General features: G+C 43.2%; 1 protein-coding gene across 3 annotated transcripts in view; it reads left to right on the top strand.

Moving 5' to 3' along the window:
• LOC106589750 (mitogen-activated protein kinase kinase kinase 4) overlaps positions 1 to 27,233 on the top strand; it is a 113,909-nt gene that overhangs the window by 29,257 nt on the left and 57,419 nt on the right. For all 3 annotated transcript variants that reach the window (XM_014180062.3, XM_014180061.3, XM_014180063.3), the window contains exons 2-5: positions 10,336 to 10,544; positions 21,903 to 22,504; positions 22,633 to 23,292; positions 26,597 to 27,115. In XM_014180062.3, the coding sequence (XP_014035537.1) occupies positions 10,336 to 10,544; positions 21,903 to 22,504; positions 22,633 to 23,292; positions 26,597 to 27,115 (1,990 nt within the window). The remainder of the gene's footprint in view (positions 1 to 10,335; positions 10,545 to 21,902; positions 22,505 to 22,632; positions 23,293 to 26,596; positions 27,116 to 27,233) is intronic.

Below are 27,233 nucleotides of genomic sequence, written 5' to 3'. Positions count from 1 at the left end.
CCCCGCAAACCTCCTGTGAATTTACTAAATTACTCACGATAAACGTTCACAAAAAACATAATTATTTTAAGAATTATAGATACAGCACTCCTTTGTGTAATCGAGGTGTCCGATTTTAAAATAGCTTTTCGGTGAAAGCACATTTTGCAATATTCTCAGTAGATCGGCTAGCCATTTAGACACCGATCAAGTTTAGCCCTGACCAAACTCCGATTTACTATTACAAAAGTTTGATTTACCTTTGTTGTCTTCGTCAGAATGCACTCCCAGGACTGCTACTTCAATAACAAATGTTGGTTTGGTCCAAAATAATCCATCGTTATATCCAAATAGCGCGTTTTGTTCGTGCGTTCCAAGACACTATCCGAAGTGTAAATAAGGGTCACGAGCATGGCGCAATTCGTGACAAAAAAATATCTAAATTTTCCATTACCGTACTTCGAAGCATGTCAACCGCTGTTTAAAATCAATTTTTATGCCATTTTTCTCGTAAAAAAAGCGATAATATTCCGTCCGGGAATCTGCGTTTAGGTAAACAGAGGAAAGAAAACAAAGCATTCGGTCGACGCGGGCACGCGCCTGAGTCTCACAGTACTGTAACCAGCCACTACCCAAACGCGCTACTTTTTTTCAGCCAGAGCCTGCAAAGCCACGATTCAGCTTTTTGCCGCCTTCTGAGAGCCCATTGGAGCCGTAGGAAGTGTCACGTAACAGCAGAGATCCTTTGTTTTGGATAGAGATGACAAAGAATTCCAAGAAATGGTCAGACAGGGTACTTCCTGTACATATTCTTCTCAGGTTTTGACCTGCCATTTGAGTTCTGTTATACTCACAGACACCATTCAAACAGTTTTAGAAACTTTAGGGTGTTTTCTATCCAAAGCCAATAATTATATGCATATTCTAGTTACTGGGCAGGAGTAGTAACCAGATTAAATCGGGTACGTTTTTTTATCTAGCCGTGTCAATACTGCCCCCTAGCCCTAACAGGTTAAAATAGCTTTTCGGTGAAAGCACATTTTGCAATATTCTGAGTAGATAGCCCGGAATCACAGGGCTAGCTATTTAGACACCCACCAAGTTTAGCCCTCACCAAAGTCAGATTTACTATAAGAAAAATGTTATTACCTTTGCTGTTCTTCGTCAGAATGCACTCCCAGGACTTCTACTTCAATAACAAATGTTGGTTTGGTTCAAAATAATCCATAGTTATATCCAAATAGCGGCGTTTTGTTTGTGCGTTCAAGACACTATCCGAAAGGGTAAAGAAGGGTTACGCGCCCGACGCGTTTCGTGACAAAAAAAATCGAAATATTCCATTACCGTACTTCGAAGCATGTCAACCGCTGTTTAAAATCAAAAGCTATAATATTGTAAAAGCGTCCCACCTAGCCCATAGAGGTTAACCTGTCTGTTGCGTCCCACCCTAGTCAACAGCCAGTGGAATCGCGTCGCACGAAATACAAATACCTCATAAATGCTATAACTTCAATTTCTCAAACATATGACTATTTTACACCATTTTATAGATACCTCTCCTGAATCGAACCACGTTGTCCGATTTCAAAAAGGCTTTACAGCAAAATCAAACATTAGATTATGTTAGGAGAGTACCCAGCCAAAAATAATCACACTGCCATTTTCAAAGAAACTAGCATGCATCACAAATACCCAAAACACAGCTAAATGCAGCACTAACCTTTGACAATCTTCATCAGATGACACTCCTAGGACATCATGTTCCACAATACATGCATTTTTTGTTCGATAAAGTTCATATTTATATATAAAAACAGCATTTTACATCGGCACGTGACGTTCAAAAAATATTTTCCCTGAAATGCTTCCGGTGAATTAGCGCTACAATTTACAAAATTACTATTCGAAAACATTGTTAAAATGTAATATTGTCATTCAAAGAATTATAGATTAACATCTCGTGAATGCAACCGCATTGCCAGATTTAAAAATAACTTTACTGGAAAATCACACTTTGCAATAAACGAGGTCCTATGCTCAGAAAAATAGGCTAGGCGATACAGGTTAGCGCCATCTTGGAACCATCTAAAATCAAATATACTATTGTAAATTTTCCCTTAACTTTGATTATCTTCATCAGAAGGCACTTCCAGGTATCCCAGGTGCATAACAAATGTAGTTTTGTTCGAAAAAGTTAATAATTTATGTCCCAATAGCTCCTTCTTGTTAGCGCGTTCCGAAGGCTACTCATAATGTACGAGGCGCACGGGACTTGTCGTCACGAATGTGCAAAAACATTTTTTTTACGTATGTTCAAACATGTCAAACGTTGTATAACAAATCTTTAGGGCCTTTTTCAATCAGAGCTTCTATAATATTCAAGGCGGACGATTGCATTGTCTTACTAAACGTTTCGGAATGAAAGGGTACCCATGGGCGCCCGCGTCATAGTAGTAATAGCCCTCCCTATGACCAACTTTCCAAGCCTCTCTTTCGGTCAGTTTTTACCGGAGAAGACTCAAACCACTTCGTAAAGACTGTTGTCATCTAGTGGAAGCCTTATGAAGTGCTAAATGACTCCTAACTCACGGTGTGTTTCATAGGCAAAGTGTTGAAGGTGATTCCACAAATCAGATTTCCACTTCCTGCATGGAATCTTCTCAGGTTTTTGCCTGCCATATGAGTTCTGTTATACTCCCAGACACCATTCAAACAGTTTTAGAAACTTTAGGGTGTTTCCTATCCAAATCTACAAATTATATGCATATTCTAGTTACTGGGCAGGAGTAGTAACCAGATTAAATCGGGTACGTTTTTTTTATCCGGCCGTGCAAATACTGCCCCCTAGCCCCAACAGGTTAAACAGCATGATCATTACACAGGGGCACCTTGTGCTGGGGCCATAAAAAGGCAACTCTAAAATGTGAAGTTTGGTCACACAACACAATGGTTCAGGTTTTGAAGGTGCGTGCAATTGGCATGCTGACTGCAGGAATGTCCACCAGAGCTGTTGCCAGAGAATTTAATGTTAATTTCTCTATCATAAGCCACCTCCGTCATTTTAGAGAATTTGGCAGGACGTCCAACCGGCTTCACAACCGCAGACCACGTGTAGCCACGTCATCCCAGGACCTCCATATCCGGGCTTCTTCACCTGCGGGATTGTCTGCAACCAGCCACCCAGACAGCTGATGAAACTGTGGGTTTGCACAACCGAAGAATTTCTGCACCAACTATCAGAAACCCTCTCAGGGAAGCTCATCTGCGTACTCGTTGTTTTCACAAGGGTCTTGACCTTACTGCAGTTATGCGTCGTAACCAACCTCAGTGGGCAAATGGTCACCTTCGATGGCCACTGGCATGCTGAAGAAGTGTGCTCTTCACGGATGTATCCTGTTTCCAACTGTACTGGGCAGATGGCAGACCGCGTGAATGGCTTTGTGTGGGCAAGCACTTTGCTGATGTCAGTGTTGTGAACAGAGTGCCCCATGGTGGCGATGGGGTTATAGAATTGTCAGGCATAAACTACGGACAACGAACACAGTTGCATTTTATTGATGGCAATTTGAATGCACAGATACTGTGATGCGATCCTGTAGCCCATTGTCGTGCCTTTCATCTGCCGCCATCACCTCATGTTTCGGCATACGCTGCACCATGACGCAAGGATCTGTACACAATTCCTGGAAGCTGAAAATGTCCCAGTTTTTTCATGGCCTGCATACTCACCAGACATGCCACCCATTGAGCAAGTTTGGGATGCTCTGGATTGATGTGCACGACAGCATATTCCAGCTTCTGCCAATATCCAGAAACTTTGCACAGCCATTGAAGAGTAGTGGGACAAATTTCCATTCTCCACAATTAACAGCCTGATCAACTCTATGCGAAGGAGATGTGTCATGCTGCGTGAGGCTAAGGGTGGTCACCAGATACTGACTGTTTTCTGATCCATGCCCCTACTTTAAATAAAAAGTTATGTGACCTACCGATGCATATCTGTATTCCCAAATCCATAGTTTATGGCCTAATGAATGTATTTCAATTGTCTAACTCAGTAAAATCTTTTGTTGCGTTTATTTTTTTGGTGTAGTTTGTGACGATTTTTTTTACTTTTGAGGAAATTATTTTGTAAACTTTTTTGTTCTGGCAATATGGCACCCACCCTTGTACAGATTTGAAACAACAAAGGGCAGACAGTCATCTGAGAGGGATGATGTGAAGGCTTCGTGGTCATCCAGCAGAGACATAGGCCAGACAAGCGACTGGTCCAACAGAAATCCTGTCTCTTGGTGCAGCCGGCTATCCCGTCACAAAGGTGCGCGGAGGGGCCAGTGCAGGCTGTGAGGCAGTTCTGGAAGAGGGATGCCAACAGGATAAGATGGTGGTTCCGGTGGTGGCGCTCCCCCTGCCCAGGAACAGGCAACAGGAGGACCTCAGTGATAAGGGCCTGTAAGCTCCCTAGAGGAGTCCTCTTGACCCCGGTACGGTGTCAACTGAGGACACCAGGACTGGAGACATCAGGGCCGACGCGGCAGAGCTCAACAAGGACCCTGGGACTGGATACTTAGGTGGCTGGACCCACTGAGCAGCAATGGGCGGTGGCCACTGGAAGGGATGGACCCAGGCAAAGGGATCAGGAGGTGGGGCAGCAGAGCTCGACAAAGGTCTCAGCACGACAGACGGTAGAAGTTTGACTGCAGGTCTCGACGAAGGTCTTGGGGCTAGTGACTGCAGGTCCCCAGAGCTCGACGAGGGCCTCCGCACTGCAGATGGCGAGGCCGCCCCATCAGCAACATGAGTTGAGGTTGGCTATATCTCCACAGCAGCGACGGACAGAGATCTCAGGACAGGAGATAAATGCACACATGAGAGGTAGAAAAAGACAGAGCCAGTGACTTGGGGCCTTACTGGGCTGTAGACTGTGAGCTAGGTGAAGTTAGACCTATCTGGAAAGAGATCTCTGGTCCTCATACAGGAAACGGTGGGCCTAGCATAGCAGGAAACTGTGAAACCACTAGGTGATCAGGGAACTGAAGGCAAATATGATCTGGACTTACTGGGGCTAGTAGAGCAGAGGCTTTATCGTCTCCTACGACAGTACACTGAACACCTTGGACAGGCGTGTCCCCCACTGGGATGTCAGGAGGATCCCCCATGGGGACGTCAGGAGGGTCTTCCCAGGCTGGAGCTAGCGGGACACCATTCAGAGAGGCAAGCATAAACCCTGTGACGGGTAGGTCCCACCAAGCAGGAGGCTTGATGGGGCCTGGACAGCGGACAGGGACCAAGCCACTGCAGCAAAGGGGGCTCCCAGGGCGGTGGCTCCCAGGGAGGAGCTTGGAGATGTCTTTGGACAGCAGCAGGCTGGATGTCGAAGGTAGGGCTAGGCAGGTCCCACCAGACCAGGACCGAAGAGGTCTGAGTGGACTTGGCGTACACAGCTGCAGGCAGGGCTCCCACATTATGGACCAACTGACATTCGGAGGTGTCGGCTGGAGTAGGAGTAGGGTGCTCTCTCGGTGGCAGCTCCGCCGTCCCTGGAGAAGGCTCAGCGGGAGCACAGTGGTATGGTGCTCATCCAGGGTGAGCTCAGGGAGCTCCTTTGTCCCTTGGGAAGGCTGTAGGTCTTACTGATCGCAACCAGGCAGGGAGGTGAGTATTGGTCTTGGGTCCAGAATGGGTCCAGCAGAACCTCTGTAATTGGAGATAGTGATGGCATCACTATGGGAACCAGTTGAGACTGTGAGGCAGGAGCTGGTTGGAACACAGTGGGGTGCTCCCCCAGGGTGAGCTCAAGTAGCTCCTCTGTATCTAGAGTAGACCATAGGACTGCTGTGGAGACCAGTTAAGACTCTGCAGCAGGAGCTGGTTTAAGCACAGTGGTGGGAGTGTATAGCTGAGGCTCCATGGTATTAGGCCCCACTACTAACTCAGCTGGAAGACGATGGGGTGCTCCCTCAGGGTGAGCTCTGGTAGCTCCTCTGGCCCTGGAGAAAGCTGTAGCACCGCTGTGAGGGACTCCACAGCAGGGGTCAGATCCAAGATCGGTGCTAAGGTGGAAGGGCAAAATGTCTCGAGCATCTTCTGATATCTGGCATTGCTGAGCTGGTCGCGCTGGCGCTGCGGAACCTCCGTTCTCCCCCTCTAATACCGCTTGCAGTTGTAAGAAGAAAAAACTGTAGAAGGACTGATGGAGATGGTCAGGCGCTAACTGTCAGTGTCCATCAGGTAAGTACTAGCTAAAGTGGACTGTTGGAGCCTTCAATCTTTCTGACTACTTCAATTAGCTCATCAATCTCGTCACACTGGCTGTGTAGACGCAGTGTCCCCCCTCTGGTTGTCACCGATGTTCCACGCTCCCGGTGATCTCTGGGGAAGGTTTGCCGCTGATCCTGATGATATCCGATCTAAGTTTGATGCTGATCTTGGCGATCTCTGGTTGAGGTTAGCCTGTGGTGGGAACTCTGAATTAGCAACCAATGAAAAGGCTGAGGCTATGTCCTCTATTCTGCTGGTCAGCCTGGTGGTGAGTTGTACCGGTGATGAGTCATTGAAGGGGTAGGCGGCCACTTTGACTGCAGTATGTCACATCTCGAGTTCTCAATATAACCCTCTAGCAGCTCTCCCTCGTAGGAGTGGATGTGTGTGGTAGTCTGTGCCTCGACTCTTCGCCGTAGTAGTTGTAATCGTTGAGATATTGTGGCGGGTGATCCAATCGGTGCAGACGTACCACATCTTGTGGAGGCTCTTCTCTGTTAACTGGCATCCTTGGGCTCTAGTACTCACTGTTGTCCAGCTCTAAGGACCATGAACAATAAGGGTAGGGTTGTAGAGAATCGAAGGACCATTAATGTAATAAGAAACCTTAGGTGTTGGCTTAATACTGGTAGCAACCACTACAGAATGTCTGGTCAGATCAAGGATGAGGCGGATGTCCAGCTTGAGGTGGGTTTAATGGAAGATATCCACATTCACACACATCTGACCACTCATGGTTCAGATAACTGAGAATCCTATCCACTGAGAACTGACGTTAATTATGGGTCTAAAAGGAAAGAGGAGAAAGAACTTAGGCAAGAGCACTGCTATAATAGGAATAAAAATTCTGTACAAGCTAGCACAGGTAAAGTACAACAGCGCATGCTATACACTACAGCAGGCATAAGGCCTAGTCACATGGCAATAACCTACACAGGCTAGGGAACTTGTAAACATGCTAAACGTAGGTAAATGAACAGTACAAGAGTGTAGGTACATCTACATAACAAATGGCATGAGCAATTTACACAAATGACTAATGCTAAAACCGCTAACATCGCTAATAGGCATGCTAAATACCAATGCATTCTGAATGAGAACCGCTAACGCTAGCGGGAGTCCGAGCTAGCTAACAAGCTCAACATAAATGGTCATTATAAACAGCAATGGGCAATATTTAGCTCTTTCTGCCTTGTTTACAGAGCTCAGGCACTTACTTGTAGATGCACGCACAATAAAATTGACGGCAAAGGAAATGTCCATGAGATAAAAGGTAGCAGGAGGGAAAAGGGGGTTTATCTGACTTCTGCCCTGCCATGCTAGGGGTCCTTCTGAACGTCCTGTAATGAAGGCTGCTCATTGCCAAACATATATTGACTGTGTGACCTTTACCAATAAGAAACAAAATTAGTTAGGACCTTCTGAATGGGGGCAGAACTGCCTGGCAAAAAACACCAGTAGAGCGTGCTAGAACAGCTGACTGAAGCTGTCCATTTTAACACCTATAATAACATAAATTAATAAATGCTATTGTGTTATAAAAAAAAATGTTTTGTGTTCTACTGTTACTTAAGACCTTCATAAACACAACCAAATTATAATTTTTGCAATAGCATACAGTGTTTTTGGAAACAACCCCCTTTTTCCAAATGTTGTTACGTTACTGCCTTATTCTACAATGGATACAATATTTGGATGTTTATAACCACCATGACTCTTCCTAGAGCTGGCCACCTGGCCAAACTGAACGATTGGGGAGAAGGTCCTTGGTCAGTGAGGTGACCAAGAACCCGATGGTCACTCTGACAGAGCTTGAGAGGATCTGCAGAGAAGAATGGGCCAAACTCCCCAAATACATGTGCTAAGCTTGTAGTGTTATACCCAAGAAGACTTGAGGCTATAATTGCTGCCAAATGTGATACTACAACAGTACTGTGTAAAGGGTCTGAATACTTATGTAAATGTAATATTTGATTTTTTTAGTTTTTTTAAATACATTTGCAAACATTTCTAAACCTGTTTTTGCTTTATCATTATGGGGTATGGTGTGTAAATTGATGAGGGGGGAAAAAGCAATTTAATACATTTTAGCTCTAATGTAGCAATGTGGAAAAAGTGAAGGGTCTGAATAATTTCCGAATCCACTGTAAATGAAATGTATTAATTGCACTGTCAGAATGACTGCTCATTAGCTTGAAGGGGGTCCCTCGAGGTTCAGCAGTGCTAGTGTTAGTGAAAAATCGGATTCTCAGCGTAATACCTTTCTGGGGGAATGCCCTACAGTAAATGTAAACAAACACTTTATAGCCTCAAAGCCTACACAGCACTGCTACTGTTGGGGGAGCTGAAGGAAGCCCCCAGACATCTGGTATTGTGCCCTATTACCTAATGTAGCAAATATGGTCCCATTCCATTACCTATGTAGTGCAATAATCATGTTTACCTTATATTAGTGAAAGACTGGCTGGGGAGTGGGGATGTGAACACTGAAAGCCCACCACAACCCATTATCCTGTCTGTCTGGCCCTCTGGTCATACACAGCACTGCTATTGATACAGCAGAACTTCTACTGTTGGAGCCAGTGGCGGCTGCCACCCGGAAGGCTCCAGACCAGATGGGCGTCCTAGTCAAACCACTCATCAGTCAGATGTGCCTTGAGCAGACAGTCAGTCGCCTCTGCAGTTAAAGGAATAGTTAGACATTATGGCAATAAAAAAATCTACTTACCCTGAGTAAGATGAACTCATGGATACCATATGTATGTCTATGTGTGCAGTTGGAATGAAGATGATGGTAGTAAAGTGAACCATTGCTAACTCTTAGTGTCGCCAAGTTTCAGTTCGGCTGGCGCCTAGCCGAATTTGGCTAGCCGAACCAAACGATTGTGCTCGCATATTCCCTTGAATGACGTTTGCTTGACAAATGAAAAAAAATATGCTGCAACTGCACTGTTTGTCCATTTTTGAGATGCTGTAGCCAGAATACACGTCCTCAAAATAGTCAGGATTTATCCAAGATAACAGATTTCTTGAGTTGTCACAGTATGTGCACACACTCTACCCAACTGTTACCCAACTGTTTTGGCATGGAAGCATGCGGATGCCTTTAGGGATGTGTTTCTCACCTTTCATGAACGATTCAATACATCTACATTAGGGATTCACCGAAATGACATTTTTGGCTGATATCGGTATCCCTAACGTTACCAATAAACTTATCCAAACAAGTCAATCAACGTTTATAATCAAACAATAGGTACCCTAATACGCAAATAAACAATAAAATTTAAGGCGGAGAATCGTTATTGTCTTTACCGGAGAAAAATACCAAAGAACGTGCTCTCATTCACGCACTTGGAAACACTACAGCCAAAATGGGAGCCACCTAGAAAAACTACAATTTCTGGCTCATTTTTCCAAAAACCAGCCTGAAACTCTTTCTAAAGACTGACATCTAGTGGAAGCACTAGGAACTGCAATCGGGCACGTTTTTGCCCTATTATAAAAGCCATTGAAATCAGTGGTAGGATTTTTTTTGTGGGGGGGGATGGTTTGTCCTTGGGGTTTCGGGTCTGTTATAATCACAGGCATTATTTTAACAGTTTTAGACACTTTAGAGTGTTTTCTATCCAAATCTATGCATATCCTAGCTTCTGGGCCTGAGTAGCAGGCAGTTTACTTTAGGCATGCTTTTCATCCGGACGTCAAAATACCGCCCCCTATCCCAAAGAAGTTAAAGCAGAACTACCAAAACTATTTCTTACGGTGACCCTGAACCCTAATCAGTAGTTGTATCTGAGTTGTGTCCACTCCGGTAGACTACACAACTCTGGGAAAACCAATGATTTGACATTGCAAAAGCCATTTTACAAGCATCTGAATGCTGACGGTGCCTGATGTACGAATAGCCAATTAGAAGAACAGGGACAGGCCTACCGCTCGTTGGCGTGAACACCTTTTTCTCCCGCACTGTTTTTCAGATTTTCTTTTCACTCACCACACCCCTCATCTCCTCCACAGGACATTTTTCATTGCAGATACTAGATTCGTTTCCATAGAATCCACACTAAACATAACACTACTCTTTTCCCACAGGCAGGTCAATTCCTCAAAAGATGGTTCGGGGCATCAGAGCTGCGAGGTGGAAGACTTTTGGTACGAGCCAAGCGAGGAAGAGGAAGCTCTGTACGGCACATCACCCCCCTACACCCCCCGGCAGATGAAACGCATGTCGGGAAAACACCAGAAGAACAGCCAGGCCAGGTCGGCTGGACGCTCCCCCGTCGAACACTCTCCTAACAAGAGTAAGTTGGGGGATAAGATGGAGGCAGTGGTCACAGAGTACGAGGTAGAGGGGACAGGGGTATCGTGTGATAAACATGTTAGGCAAACACCATAGAAACAGTCAGGGCAGGTCGTCTGACGCTCCCCTACTGGAAGGTCTCCTAACAAGGGTGACAGATAAACATTAACCCAATCTACCTGTTAAAGACAATTTATACCCTACGTAGATGGACCCTGCAGAGTGCAGTGTTGTGTTTTGTCACAAAAGAAGCGGGTCCTTGTAGTGCGCTCCGACATTCGACATACTCCTGTGCCACATGAACATTGTAACGAGCTGTATTATTCATTGAGTAGCTGTGGGGACATGGTTGTGTAGGCAATGAAGCTTGCTTGGTTCCTTGATCTATAGGCTATGCATCAAAGTAGTCTCTTACATTGATAAGCAAATGAAATCTCAGCTACTATTCAAATAACAATGCAACTTCATTAGAATAAATAGTGATTCCAGGCTATTTGTAAAAACCGCTGCGAGATGTGCTTCTTCTCTGCGACCAAAACATTGCATTCTACTTTTAGCTGATATGGTAACTAATACGTTCAAGCAGCATATTAAACTGGGATAATGTTGTAGGTAACACTGGCAAATAAAGACTATTTGCCAAGCCATTTTATTTACAGTTAAAGTCGGAAGTTTACATGCACCTTAGCCAAATACATTTAAACTCAGTTTTTCACAATTTTGGAAGTATGCTTGGGGTCAATGTCCATTTGGAAGACCCATTTGCAACCAAGCTTTAACTTCCTGACTGATACTGCTCAAAAAAATAAAGGGAACACTTAAACAACACAATGTAACTCCAAGTCAATCACACTTCTGTGAAATCAAACTGTCCACTTAGGAAGAAACACTGACAATAAATTTCACATGCTGTTGTGCAAATGGAATAGACAACAGTTGGAAATTATAGGCAATTAGCAATACACCCCAAATAAAGGAGTGGTTCTGCAGGTGGTGACCACAGACCACTTCTCAGTTCCTATGCTAACCGACTTGCCAAAACTAAAGTTTGTTAACAAGAAATTTGTGGAGTGGTTGAAAAACGAGTTTTAATGACTCCAACCTTAGTAATTTTTTATTTGTCTTTTTTTATGTATTATTATTATTATTATTTTAATTTTTTACACCTTTATTTAACAAGGCAAGTCAGTTAAGAACACATTCTTATTTTCAATGACGGCCTAGGAACGGTGGGTTAACTGCCTTGTTCAGGGGCAGAACGACAGATTTTTTTACCTTGTCAGCTTGGGGATTCAATCATGCAACCTTACGGTTAACTAGTCCAAAGCTCTAACCACCTGCTTTACATTACACTCCACGAGGAGCCTGCCTGTTACGCAAATGCAGTAAGAAGCCATGGTAAGTTGCTAGCTACCATTAAACTTATCTTATAACAATCTTCACATAATCACTAGTTAACTACACATGGTTGATGATATTACTAGTTTATCTAGCCTGTCCTGCGTTGCATATAATCGCTTAGGTACACGTTGCTCCAACCATAAACATCAATGCCTTTCTTAAAATCAATACACAAGTGTATATATTTTTAAACCTGCATATTTAGTTAATATTTCCTGCTAACATGAATTTCTTTTAACTAGGGAAAATGTGTCGCTTCTCTTGCAAACAGAGTCAGGGTATATGCAGCAGTTTGGGCCGCCTGGCTCGTTGCGAACTGTGAAGACCATTTCTTCCTAACAAAGACAGCCGACTTTGCCAAACGGGGGATGATTTGACAAAAGCGCATTTGTGAAAAAAGCACAATCGTTGCACGACTGTACCTAACCATAAACATCAATGCCTTTTTTAAAATCAATATACAGAAGTATATATTTTTTAAACCTGCATATTTAGCTAAAAGAAATCCAGGTTAGCAGGCAATATTAACCAGGTGAAATTGTGTCATTTTGCGTTCATTGCCTGCAGAGTCAGGGTATATGCAACAGTTTGGGCCGCCTGGCTCGTTGCGAACTAATTTGCCAGAATTTTACGTAATTATGACATAACATTGAAGGTTGTGCAATGTAACAGGAATATTTAGACTAAGGGATGCCACCCGTTAGATAAAATACAGAGCGGTTCCGTATTTCACTGACAGTAAAAACTTTTTGTTTTCGAGATGATAGTTTCTGGATTCGACCATATTAATGACCTAAGGCTCGTATTTGTGTGTTATTATGTTATAATTAAGTCTATGACTTGATAGAGCAGTCTGACTGAGCGGTGGTAGGTACCAGCTGGCTTGTAAGCATTCATTCATACAGCACTTTTGTGCGTTTGCCAGCAGCCCTTCGCAATGCATTGCGCTGTTTATGACTTCAAGCCTGTCAACTCCCAAGATTAGGCTGGTGTAACCGATGTGAAATGGCTAGCTAGTTAGCTGGGTGCGCGCTAATAGCGTTTCAGACGTCACTCGCTCTGAGACTTGGAGTAGTTTTTCCCCTTGCTCTGCATGGGTAACGCTGCTTCGAGGATGGCTGTTGTCGATGTGTTCCTGGTTTGAGCCCAGGTAGGAGTGAGGAGAGGGACGGAAGCTATACTGTTACACTGGCAATACTAAAGTACCTATAAGAACATCCAATAGCCAAAGGTATATGAAATACAAATGGTATAGAGAGAAATAGTCCTATGATTCCATAATAACTACAACCTAAAACTTCTTACCTGGGAATATTGAAGACTCATGTTAAAAGGAACCACCAGCTTTCATATGTTCTCATGTTCTGAGCAAGGAACTTAAACGTTAGCTTTTTTACATGGCACATATTGCACTTTTACTTTCTTCTCCAACACTTTGTTTTTGCATTTTTTAAACCAAATTGAACATGTTTCATTATTTATTTGAGGCTAAATTGATTTTATTGATGTATTATATTAAGTTAAAATAAGTGTTCATTCAGTATTGTTGTAATTGTCATTTTTATAAATAAAAAATTAATCAGTACCGGCTTTTTTTTGTCCTCCAATAATCGGTATCGGCGTTGAAAAATCATAATCGGTCGACCTCTAATGTGAACTTCCGACTTCAACTGTGATTATATATCTGCTTATTTCACATGGGGAGATGTGGGAAGCTAAAAGGCAAGCTTGCTTGCTGTTTTTAGTCCGCTAGCTAGCTGCTAGCGGGGTAGCCTACAGCCAACTGGCAGGCACAGAACGAGGTAATGTAAAACAAACCTAAACTTTCATTACATGTAGCTATTATTCAAATATGCAGTTGGTTTTCCTTGAAATTAGCTAACAGTGGTGACGTTTTAAACGTGATTCTTCTTTGCTTTACCACATGGAAGACGACAAGAAGGAAATCACTGCTATCGGCCCCTTGTGTATGTTGCTATTTTTGGGTCTAGGAACACATGGACCGGCAAGGGTATCATGTTACGAAAGGTGTACGTTGCTCCAAAAAAATCTCGCTCAACCCAATAGCATGCACATAGATCTAAATATGTTAATGTAACTGTAAAGAATATTTGTTGGTATGTGGTGTGTAATGAGGAGCAACCAGACGCTGCACTTGACACATTTATTACATTTCTTATTCCACTTACTAATAAGAAAATTACCGTAAAAACTGTTATATAAACATTATATGAAGCATGCTAGTAAAAAGCTTTGGAGCACCTTAAATGAAAGTTTGGGCAAAAAAGCAAACTCAGTTCCATCATTCATTGAATCAGATGGCTCATTCATCACAAAACCCACTGATATTGCCAACTACTTGAATGTTTTTTTTTTTATTGTCAAGATTAGGTAACAGGCATGACATGCCAGCAAAAGTCACCGGGGTCTGACAACTTGGATGGAAAATTACAGAGGATAATAGCGGACAATTTTGCCACTCCTATTTGCCTTCAGTCTAAGCCTACTAGAAACTGTGTGCCCTCAGCCCTGGAGGGAAGCATAAGTAATTCCCCTACCTAAGAATAGTAAAGCCCCCTTTACTGGCTCAAATAGCCAACCAATCAGCCTGTTGCCAACCCTTTTAGTAAACTTTTGGGAGAAATGTGTGGGTTGACCAGATACATTTGCTATTTTACTGTATACAAATTGACAAGACTTTCAGCATGCTTCTAGGGAAGGACATTCAACAAGCACAGCACTTACACAAATGACTGATTGGCTGTGAGAAATTGATGATAAAAAGATTGTGGGAGCTGTTTTGTTAGACTTCAGTGTCGCTTTTGACATTGATCATAGTCTGCTGCTGGAAAAATAAACGTGGACAAATAAATAATGGAAGCCTCAAACATAATCCAGGTAGAATCAGGAATTCCCCAGGGCAGCTGTCTAGGCCCTTTAAAAAAATTGTTTTAACTTCTCTAGGGCCAGTGGGACGATTTCGTCCCACCTACGTAACAGCCAGTGGAATCCCGTGGCGCGTTATTCAAATTCCTTAGAAATGCTATTACTTCAATTTCTCAAACATATGACTATTTTACACCATTTTAAAGACAAGACTCTCGTTAATCTAACCACACTGTCCGATTTCAAAAAGGCTTTACAACGAAAGAAAAACATTAGATTGTCAGCAGAGTACCCAGCCAGAAATAATCAGACACCCATTTTTCAAGCTAGCATATAATGTCACAAAAACCCAGAAGACAGCTGAATGCAGCACTAACCTTTGATCTTCATCAGATGACACACCTAGGACATTATGTTATACAATACATGCATGTTTTGTTCAATCAAGTTCATATTTATATCAAAAACCAGCTTTTTACATTAGCATGTGACGTTCAGAACTAGCATACCCCCCCGCAAACTTCCGGTGAATTTACAAAAAATTTACTAAATTACGATAAACGTTCACAAAAAGCATAATTATTTTAAGAATTATAGATGCAGAACTCCTCTATGCACTCGATATGTCCGATTTTAAAATAGCTTTTCGGTGAAAGCACTTTTTGCAATATTCTCAGTAGATAGCCCGGCATCACAGGGCTAGCTATTTAGACACCCAGCAAGTTTAGCACTCACCAAAGTCAGATTTACTATAAGAAAAATGTTATTACCTTTGGTGTTCTTCGTCAGAATGCACTCCCAGGACTTCTACTTCAATAACAAATGTTGGTTTGGTCCCAAATAATCCATTGTTATATCCAAACAGCGGCGTTTTGTTCGTGCGTTCAAGACACTATCCGAAAGGGTAAAGAAGGGTGACGAGCACGGCGCATTTCGTGACAAAAAATGTCTAAGTATTCCATTACCGTACTTCGAAGCATGTCAACCGCTGTTTAAAATCAATTTTTATGCTATTTTTCTCGTAAAAAAGCGATAATATTCCGACCGGGAATCTGCGTTTAGGTAAAAAGAAGAAAATAAAGCACGGGGTCGACTCGTGCACACGCCTAAGTCCATTGTCCTCTGATCGTCCACTTGCCAAAAGCGTAAATATGTTTCAGCCTGGGGCTGCCTCGATATCATTCAGCTTTTTCCCGGGCTCTGAGAGCCTATGGGAGCCGTAGGAAGTGTCACGTTACAGCAAAGATCCGCAGTCTTCAATAAACAGAGACAAGAAGAACAAGATCTTGTCAGAGAGGGCACTTCCTGTAAGGAATCTTCTCAGGTTTTTGCCTGCCATGAGTTCTGTTATACTCACAGACACCATTCAAACAGTTTTAGAAACTTTAGGGTGTTTTCTATCCAAAGCCAATAATTATATGCATATTCTAGTTACTGGGCAGGAGTAGTAACCAGATTAAATCGGGTACGTTTTTTATCCGGCCGTGTCAATACTGCCCCCTACCCCCAACAGGTTAAACTAATGACATGCCAATGGCAGGTAGCTTAGTTGTTAGAGCGTTGGGCCAGTAACCGGAAGGTTGCTGGATTGAATCCCCGAGCTGACAATCTGTCGTTCTGCCCCTCAGCAAGGCAGTTAACCCACTGTTCCCCGAGTGCCTTGGATGTCGATTATGGCAGCTCCCCTTACCTCTCTGATTCAGAGGGGTTGGGTTAACCTGTTGAGGAGAGACGTTCCGCTAGCGGAACCCCGTTCCGCCTGCGGAATCCCTAGCCAACAGCCAATGGCATCGCACGGCGCAAAATACAAAACCAACTAAAATACCACAATTACATTTTCTCAAACAATCAAGTATTTTACACCATTTTAAAGATAAGACTCATTAATCTAACCACATTGTCCGATTTCAAAAAGGCTTTACAGCGAAAGCAAAACATTAGATTGTTAGGAGAGTACATAGACACAAATAATCACACAGCCATTTTCCAAGCAAGCATATATGTCACATAAACCCAAACCACAGCTAAATGCAGCACTAACCTTTGATGATCTTCATCAGATGACACTCCTAGGACATTATGTTATACAATACATGCATGTTTTGTTCAATCAACTATATTTATATCAAAAACCAGCTTTTTACATTAGAATGTGATGTTCAGAACTAGCATACCCACCGAAAACCTCCGGTGAATTTACTAAATTACTCATGATAAACGTTCACAAAATACATAACAATTATTTTAAGAATTATAGATACAGAACTCCTTTATGCAATCGTGGTGTCCGATTTTAAAATAGCTTTTCGGCGAAAGCACATTTTGCAATATTCTGAGTACATAGCTCGGCCATCACAGGCTAGCTAATTTGACACCCACCAAGTTTGGGGCTCACTAAACTCAGAATTACTATAAGAAAAATTGGATTACCTTTGCTGTTCTTCGTCAGAATGCACTCCCAGGACTTCTACTTCAACAAGAAATGTTGTTTTGGTTCCAAATAATCCATAGTTATATCCAAATACCGTCGTTTTGTTCGTGCGTTCAGGTCACGCGAGCGCATTTCGTGACAAAAAAAATCAAAATATTCCATTACCGTACTTAGAAGCACGTCAAATGCTGTTTAAAATCAATTTTTCATGCTATTTTTCTTGTAAAATAGCGATAATATTCCAACCGGGCAATGTTGTATTCATTCAAAGGCTGAAAGAAAAAAATGGAGTAGTCTCGTGACCGCGCATCTCCAGTCTCACTGTCCCCAGGCTTACCACTCACAAACAGAGCTGTTGTACTTTGCCCAGAGACAGCAGACACCCCCATTCCACTTTCTGGCGGCTTTAGAGAGCCAATGGAAGCCTTAGAAAGTGTCATGTTACAGCACAGATGCTGTAATGTTGATAGAGATGCAACAGAAGGACAACAAATTGTCAGACAGGGCACTTCCTGTATGGAATCTTCTCAGGTTTTGGCCTGCCATTTGAGTTCTGTTATACTCACAGACACCATTCAAACAGTTTTAGAAACTTTTGAGTTTTCTATCCAAATCTACTAATTATATGCATATTCTAGTTTCTGGGCAGGAGTAGTAACCAGATTAAATCGGGTACATTTTTTTTATCCGGCTGTGAAAATACTGCCCCCATCCCAAAGAAGTTAAATGCGGAAGACATTTCAGTTGGATACATTCAGTTGGACAACTGACTAGGTATCCCCCTTTCCCCATTGTATTTGGGACACATCATTCATTAAATCTTGTAATACATAATGTGGAAATTGAGCAAGTTGAGTTGACTAAACTGCTTGGAGCAACCCTGGATTGTAAACTGTCATGGTCAAAACATGTTGATATAACAGTAGCTAAGATGGGGAGAAGTCTGTCAATAATAAAGCACTGCTCTGCCTTTTTAACAACTACCAACAAGCAGGGATGCAAACTAGTCACCTTTCGCCGTTTTGAATCCAAAATAGGTGACCTACATGATTCGTGTAGATCCGATGAGAAGGTTGAGGGGGCGGTTGCGCTTTGATCACTACTGGCTGTAAGCAAATGAGTGATGCGCGTATGGAGCAGTACTGGCAGTATCCAAGGCTAAGCCAATCATTCACATAACAGAATGCAGCACGCATCTGAAGAGAGGAGACAACCAATTTGCTTGTTACAGCATCAGCGGGCGCTCTGGAAAGACAGTGGGAGATTGGAAAGGCAGTTTGCCAGTTACAGCAGCGCATCCCCTGAACGATAACGAAGAGGTAGGTGTGAAGTCTGACCACGGAGATGGAGGTGAGAAGGTTATGAAGTGTACTTCATGAGCTGTAACTGGAAAAACAAAGTATTGTTATCATTGTTAAGTATCTTGCTAGCTGGATCGAATTCTCAGTTAGCTAGCCAGAGAAATGTTGAGCAACATTAGCCAACTTAATTGATCAAATAGTTGAGTTTATGGTGTGAAAATTAGCTGGCTAATTAAATCAGACAGCTAACGTTACAACATCAAATGAGCTAACATTAGTAGCCGAACCAATTCGCTATAGTAATAACTGGTATACAACTCCTTGCCGTTCCCCAAGTTATAACGCGTTAGTTAACTAGCTAACGAACTACGATCTGTGAACAAATGTTTTCCCTCTACAGTATGTGGTTAATTAGGTGAAAATGAGGCATTGCAAGTGGATCAAGTGTAGCTGGAGCTGGGCTTAAGCTGGATGCCACTATAGAGGTGAAAGGAACACCACACACTTTCCCTCTTTCTCACTTCTTCAATACAGTGGATAAAAAGGGTTATGCCAGGTGTAGTCTCTGCCTGAAAGAGATCAATTATGCCAACAAAGGGTATCATGCTCTGCTGGCACATTGTAGAACAGATGTCCACGGGCAGAAAGTGTACAATGTAGTAATGTACAGTGTAGCCCAAATAATATATTGATTTTGTTGTGTTGAACTTGACAGTAACCTGTGTTAGGGGGATTATTAAATGTTTTACTCAGTGAATGTTATTTTTGCACACACATAGCCTTTGTGCTCTTGATCGATGTCTACTATAGTGTGAAAAGGAAAGTGGGATACCTAATCAGTTGTACAACTGAAAGCCTTCAACTGAAATGTGTCCATCGCATTTAACCCAACCCCTCTGAATCAGAGAGGTGCAGGGTGGCCACTATAATAGAGCAGAAATAGAATATCTACTTTAAGATGTTTTTCCCCCCAAATGCAATATTTGTGTGTGTACGTGTGGTCACAAGCGTTCTATTATAAATGCTGTTATGGCTAACTGCAATATTAGTGTATTGTTTTTTTTTCTCTCGACTTGAATGTCATTTGCAGTAAAGTCTAGGAAACAAAACATTGGATTGTTTTCTTTATTTTTTTTAGCTGTCAGTTGGGTTCATATGAACCACTTATTTTACACAGAGACTGATCATGTAGATCATTTTCTTTGATGTTTAATTAGTTCACTTCTATGGGCTAGGTCCCACACCTGGTACACCCTATCAACAGCAGGTGAAATATCAAGAGCGCCAAATTTGAAAACAATTAAATGTCATAATTCAAATTTCTCAAACATACAACTATCTTACACCCTTTGAAAGATAAACATCTCCTTAATCTAACCACGTTGTCCGATTTCAAAAAGGCTTTACGGCGAAAGCATAAAGTTAGATTATGTTAGGACAGTACATTGAAAATAGCTGTGTGTAATGTTTTGTCAATGCAAAGACAGGCGTCACCAAAAGCAGAAAACCAGCTAAAATTATGCACTAACATTTGACAATCTTCATCAGATGACACTCCTAGGACATTATGTTAGACAATACATGCATTTTTTGTTCTATCAAGTTAATATTTATATCAAAAAACAGCATTTTACAATGTCGTTGATGTTGAGAAAATATTTTCCCTCCAATACCGCCAGTCAATCAGCACAACAAATTAAATAATTACTATTCGAAATCATTGGTAAAATATTATATTGTCATTCAAAGAATTATAGATGAACATCTCGTGAACGCAACCGCATTGCCAGATTGAAAAATAACTTTACTGGGAAATCACACTGCAATAAACGAGGTCCTGTGCTCAGAAAAATAGGCTTGGCGATACAGACTAGGCGCCATGTTACAGAGATCTAAAATCAAAAATACTATGTAAATATTCCCTTACCTTTGATTATCTTCATCAGAAGGCACTGCCAGGAATCCCAGGTCCATAACAAATGTAGTTTTGTTCGAAAAAGCTCATAATTTATGTCCAAAAAGCTCCGTGTTGTTGGCGCGTCCTATAGGCTACTCAAAAACATGAACGTCGCCCGCCGGACTTGTCTTCACCAAAGAAGGAAAAAAAAATATTTATGTTCGTTCAAACATGTCAAATGTTGTATAGCATAAATCATTAGGGCCTTTTTCAATCAGAACTTCAATAATATTCAAGGCGGACGATTGCATTCTCTTTTAAAACGTATTGGAACGAGAGTACCCAAACATGCACTCGCGCGCCAGAGTAGTATCGGCCATCCGCTTATGACCAACTTTCCAAGCCTCTTGTTTGGTCAGTTGTCACAGAAGACTCAAGCCACTTTGTAAAGATTGTTGACATCTAGTGGATGGCGTAGGAAGTGCTCAATGATTAATAAGTCCCTGTGTGTTTCAATGGCATAGGCTTAAAAGTAATTCAGCACATCAGATATCCACATCCTGTCAGAATTTGTCTCAGGGTTTTGACTGCCATATGAGTTCTGTTATACTTACAGACACCATTCAAACAGTTTTAGAAAATTCAGAGTTGTCTATCCAAATCTGTTAATAATATGCATATCCTAGCTTCTGAGTTGGTGTAGGAGGCAGTTAAAAATGGGCACATATTTTTTTCAAAATTCTCAATACTGCCCCCTAGCCCCAACAGGTTAAAACCTGCATTGCTCCCTAGCAGGGATTTTTTTTTGCATGTTTCAGTGCTACAACAAAGTGTCACATTTTTGGATCCTCATCAGTTTGTGTCCCTGAACAAGGCAGATCCTACAGGCCCTAGTTTTGTCGCACCTGAACTACTGTTCAATCGTGTGGTCAGGTGCCACAAAATGGTACCTCCTGAAAATTACAATTGGCTCAGAACAGGGCAGCATGGCTGGTCCTTAAATGTACATGGAGAGCTAACATTAATATGTATGTAAATCTCATGGCTCAGTGGAGGAGAGATTGACTTCATCACTACTTGTTTTTGTAAGAAGCGTTGACATGCTGAATGCGCAGAGGTGTCTGTAGCACACAGCTCAGACACCCATGCATACCCCATAAGACATGCCACCAGAGGTCTCTTCACAGTCCCCAAGTCAAGAACAGACTTTGGGAAGCGCACAGTAATATGTAGAACCATGGCTACATGGAACTAACTCTATTCCTTGGCAGCAGCTAATGGGGATCCTTAATCAATACAAACCAACATAGTGGCTGGTGTTTGGAATGAGCAAGTAGCAGTGAGTAAAGTAACCACAGCATGTATATTTTCTTGATGGGTAAAGGTTCTGTTATTGTATTGGTTAGAATAAGTATAGATTTTTCCTCTCTTTCTGTATTTCAGTAGACAATCAGCCAGCCCCCTGCAGTCCATCCCAGCCCCAGAGCGAGAGAGAGCCTAACCCCTACAGGCCTAGAGAGGAGGCTGAGCGAGACCGGGAGAAGGACCCCCCAGAGGCTGAGCAACATAACTACAAGTTGGGTAAAAAACAGACTGACCCTTCTGAGGGGATCCAATTAAACGTAAACAAGCAAGTAAACAAAGCAACCGAGGAGCAACAACACAACTATAAGCAGGGTCAAAAACAACGCGCCACCCTGCGTTCCAGCGAGAGAGACCACAAGAAGACATTTGAAGGTTCCTTCATGCTGGACCCGCTTTCCAAGACCTCCAACCCCTTCAGTGGAGGCTCAGCCCTCAACATGGACCCCAGGAAACCCTACCTGTCGCTGGGGTGCGGCAGCGGCAAGCTCCCCGTCACTATCCCCCACCCCATGGCCCACCGCACCCATCGCCAGACCTCAAGGACAGACTGCCCTGCAGATAGACTCAAGTTCTTTGAGACGCTGAGGTTGTTATTGAAGCTAACATCCATGTCGTCCAAGAAGAAGGAGAAGGAGCAGCGCGGTCTGGAGAACTCAGCCTTCATGGGCCAGAACAACGAGGTAGCTATGGATTGACTTATGAATTCATTGATTAATGCTATCTTCTAGTGATGTATAATGGTATATCGTGTATTGCACTTTTGTGTCCTGACTCTCTCTCTCATCACTTCCTCCCTCCATCTCTCCAGGTGGTGTGGCTGGAGCTCCAGGCGTGGCATGCGAGACGCTCTGTCAACGACCAGGATCTGTTCCTGTTCACTGCTCGACAAGCAATCCCAGACATCATCAACAAGGTGCTCCACTTCAAGGTCAATTACCACAGCCTGAGCCCCAGCACCGTGGGCCTGGGACAACTGACCCTGGGGGTGGGTGTAGGACGACCAGGTAAGGGTGGATCAGGGGCATCTCCCGGCCAGGGAGCCCAGAGGACTCTAGTGTTAACAGAGCCAAGCTTAGGAGGCCCAGGCCAGGGTCCCAAACAGAGGACTCCAACCCAGGCCTCAGAGACTGTTTCTGGGGAGGAGAGGGACTCTAACCAGCCTGCTGCTGTTGGAGCTCCAGAGACTAACCAAAATCACTTTGCTTCAGTCGACCCATGGGGCTTCAGCGCCTGCCCCTCCTCGGCGGTTGACGCAGCGGCGCCCCTGGGCTCCGGGGCGGGGTGCAGGGAGCACCTCCAGCGCCAGCGGCTGGCCTTCGAGCAGGTTAAACAGGTGATGGAGCTGCTGGAGTCGGTGGAGGCTTTGTACCCGTCCCTGCAGACCCTCCAGAAGGACTATGAGAAGTACGCAGCCAGGGACTTCCAGGGCAGGGTGCAGGCACTTTGTCTCTGGCTCAACATCACACAGGTAAGGACCGGATTGATTGATTGATTGATTGATTGATTGAGAGGTTTTACACGCGTTCAAAATAACAGGTGAATGGCGGTAGAGTGACAGAATGCATAGAAATGCGCAGTAAGCACTCACAGTAAGCTTTATAAATATATCACCTTTGGGGTCAGCAAAAAAGAGGACATTCCCTATTTTGTGACAACTGCTGATGTAAAATGAGCTTTAAAAGTACATTCAAAGAAATAACAGGAGCTAGACAGTAGTAGAGATTAGGGTTGCACATTTTGTGGAATATTCAGAGGTGGAAACTTTCCGTGGGAATATATGGGAATTAACGGCAATATATGCTAATTAATATTAATACCATTAAAATGTAGATGTTTTTTGCGTTGGATATATTTACCATGTATGGAGACAGAAAGATAAACCTTTTACCTTATCACAAGTAGACATAATTGCAAATGATTAAATCCTTCCAATAGAAAAAAAACTACTTAGTTACGAATTGAACTTTTAATTAAATGAGTTGACTTGATGGGATGATTTCATTGAACAACAAAAGTGAATATTGAATGATCCCCAATGATCCATCGCATCTCCTAAAACCGTTCTCAATATAAATCTGTAAAATGATAGTCTAGAAAATAAAGCTTTGGTTGTCTTCCTCTCAGGCTTCAATGTCTTCTCCCTGGACCTCCTCGATGTCCACCTCTTGAACATCAGACTCGGAGGCCTCATCTTCACTGTCACTTTCCAACCTTGTTGAGGATGGCTCGTTGTCAGGCTCAAAAAGCAAAAAATTTGTCCAGACGGCCAACAATTTTTCAACGCTTGTTTTGGTCAGCCTGTTGCGTGCTTTGGTGTGTGTGTGTGTGTGTGTGTGTGTGTGTACCCAAACAAGGACCAGTTGCGCTCTGAGGCGGCTGATGTTGGTGGGATTTGGAGGATGATGGAGGCAACAGGGGAAAGAGCCTCAGATCCACAAAGTCCCTTCCACCAGGTGGCTGATGAGAGGTTGGTACGACTGACATATTGCATCTCCATCCCAAAGCCCTTGCTTGGAAGTGTACTTCGCCAGATTGCCAAGAACCGTGCCCTCATCCAGGCCAAGGTGGTGAGACACAGTAGTGTTGACACCATAGGCCTTGTTGATCTCTGCACCAGACAGTATGTTCTTGCCAGCATACTTGGGGTCCAACATGTACGCTGCGGTGTGTATGGGCTTCAGGCAGAAGGATTTACGCTTTTTGATGCACTTCAGAACTGCAGTTTCCTCTGCTTGGAGCAACAGTGAAGTGGGCAGGGCAGTATGGATTTCTTCTCTTACATCTGCAAGCAGAGTCTGAACATCAGACATAATGGATGGCATTGTCTCCCTCAATCCGTGCAATGTCTACTGCTATAGTTTTCAGGCTGCTTACCACTCTCTCCCAAAATACATCATCCAGGAGGATCCTCTTGATGGGGCTGTCCATATCGGCAGACTGTGATATGGCCATTCCTTGGAGAGACTCCTTCCCCTCCAGAAGACTGTCAAACATGATGATAAAACCACTCCAAGGGTTGTTACTGTGCAGCTTCAATGTGGTGCTCTTATTCTTCTCACTTTGCTTGGTGAGGTAGATTGCTGCTATAACTTGATGACCCTTCACATACCTAACCATTTCCTTGGCTCTCTTGTAGAGTGTATCCATTGTTTTCATTGCCATGATGTCCTTGAGGAGCAGATTCAATGCATGAGCATCACAGCCAATGGGTGTGATGTGAGGGTAGGACTCCTCCACTTTAGACCAAGCAGCCTTCATGTTCGCAGCATTCTGTCACCAGTGCAAATACCTTCTGTGGTCCAAGGTCATTGATGACTGCCTTCAGCTCATCTGCAATGTAGAGACCGGTGTGTCTGTCCCTTGTGTCTGTGCTCTTGTAGAATACTGGTTGAGTGGTGATATAGTTAATTATTCCTTGCACACGAACATTCGACCACCCATCAGAGATGATTGCAATACAGTCTGCTTTCTCTATGATTTGCTTGATCTTCACTTGAACTCTGTTGAACTCTGCATCCAGCAAATTAGTAGATAAAGCATGTCTGGTTGGAGGGGTGTATGCTGGGTGAAGAACTTTCAGAAATCCCTTCCAATACACATTGCCTGTGAGCATCAGAGGCGAATCAGTTGCATTCACAGCTCGAGCAAGACATTCATCAGCATTTCTGACTACGTTCCTCCATTGAGTCAAAAAAAACGTCTGATTCCAGGAGGACCATGAGCTGTTGCTATCGATAATGTGTCTGATTCATCATTTTCACCACGAATAGAAGTAGAGGGACTTTTTGTCAGAGGTTGCTTGTTGTGAGCGCTGAGGGAACTTTATGCACTTGGCCAGATGATTCTGCATCTTTGTTGCATTCTTCACATATGATTTGGCAGTACTTGCAAATGTACACAGCTTTTCCTTCTACATTAGCTGCAGTGAAATGTCTCCACACATCAGATAGTGCCCGTGGCATTTTCCTGTAAAGATTATAATTAAAAAAAAGAAAAACCCAGATACAATTCCATGTACAGATAAATAGTTAAGCAGTTAGATTAAACAACTCCTTTGTAAGATAAATGTTTTAAAATGAAACGGGTGAATTAACACTCAGTTAGCAGGCTCAAGCAAGCTAAAACCCACATGGTAGCAAAAACTTACTAGCAGAAAGTTAGAAATGATTTAAACACTTTGCTGTATGCTGCTATTTACTAGTTAACACAAAATCATGTATTATATATACAATATATTCACCCCAACCAGTATTGTAATCAAAACTTACCAGAAAGCATGTAGTCCTTGGCTCAGACAGTGTAGTAGTGTGGGCTCTATAGCATCTCATGAGTATGCAAGATCTTGAGAATCAGCTGTACATGTGACAGAAGAGTGCACTGTGCATGCAGAGGGTTGCAATTCCATTGAATTGGGGATAGTTTAACCAAAATATGCCTCAAGACCTAGAATTGCCTTGTGTATCCTACAATTGGTGAATTTAAGCAGAATTCCCGGGCTTAACTTCCCAAGGAAAATTTCTGTAAATTTCCCGACCCTTTGCAACTGTAGTAGAGATCCAATGCATGGAGAAATGGTGATGTCCTCTCACTAGCAAAACAATGAACTATGTTCTGTGTTCCTGGCTGGCTTAGTTGGTAGTACACTGCGATTGCAACACTAGGATCCTGCTGGGCCAACCAATACGAAAATGTAACCATTACGAGTACTGTAAGTCCCTTTGTATGAAAGCATCTACAAAATGGCATATATTTGTTATTATATTTTCACTTAGGATCTGAACCAGAAACTTCGTGTTATGGCGACTGTCCTTGGCCTCAGGGACCTTTCCCGTATCGGCTGGCCCGTCTTCGAGATCCCCTCGCCACGCTGTTCCCGTGGCAACGACGAGGAAGACGAGGATGAAGAAGACGAGAATGACTCCACGGCAACCTTCACTGCCGGTGACAGCGACGGAGAGGACAGAGACCTAGTGGGAGAGGAGGGGGAAACTGGTGAGCCCAGAGGGGGTGAAACGACAGCTGAGCTGGGAGAAGGTGAACTCTCCCCCTGTTTGACTCTTAAATTCGCTCGGTTACTACTATCTGAGGATGGGACAGGGACTATGGAGGTGGTATCGGGGGGCACAGGGACAGCAGGGAGGAACTGCCCTACAGCCATATTCAGACCCTTCGTAGATAAGGCCTTGAAACAGATGGGGCTGAGGAAACTGATCCTGAGACTACACAAGCTGATGGACCCCTCCCTCCAGAGGTCCCGGGCAGCCCTGCTCAGCCACATGCCTGCACAGGAGGTAAGAGGGAGTGCTGTCATATGGTTTTATATAGGAGAAGGTTACAAATGAACATCCAATGTCTTTGAGCAGGTGATGTATTTCAAATGATAAAAAGGAAATTAGAGGGAGAGATTCT

The sequence above is a fragment of the Salmo salar genome, chromosome 28, assembly GCF_965601325.2.
Source record: "Salmo salar chromosome 28, fSalSal1, whole genome shotgun sequence".
Taxonomy (NCBI): Eukaryota; Metazoa; Chordata; class Actinopteri; order Salmoniformes; family Salmonidae; genus Salmo; species Salmo salar.
The sequence above is the reverse complement of the archived record's forward strand: the minus strand, read 5'-3'. Positions and strand labels throughout refer to the sequence as shown.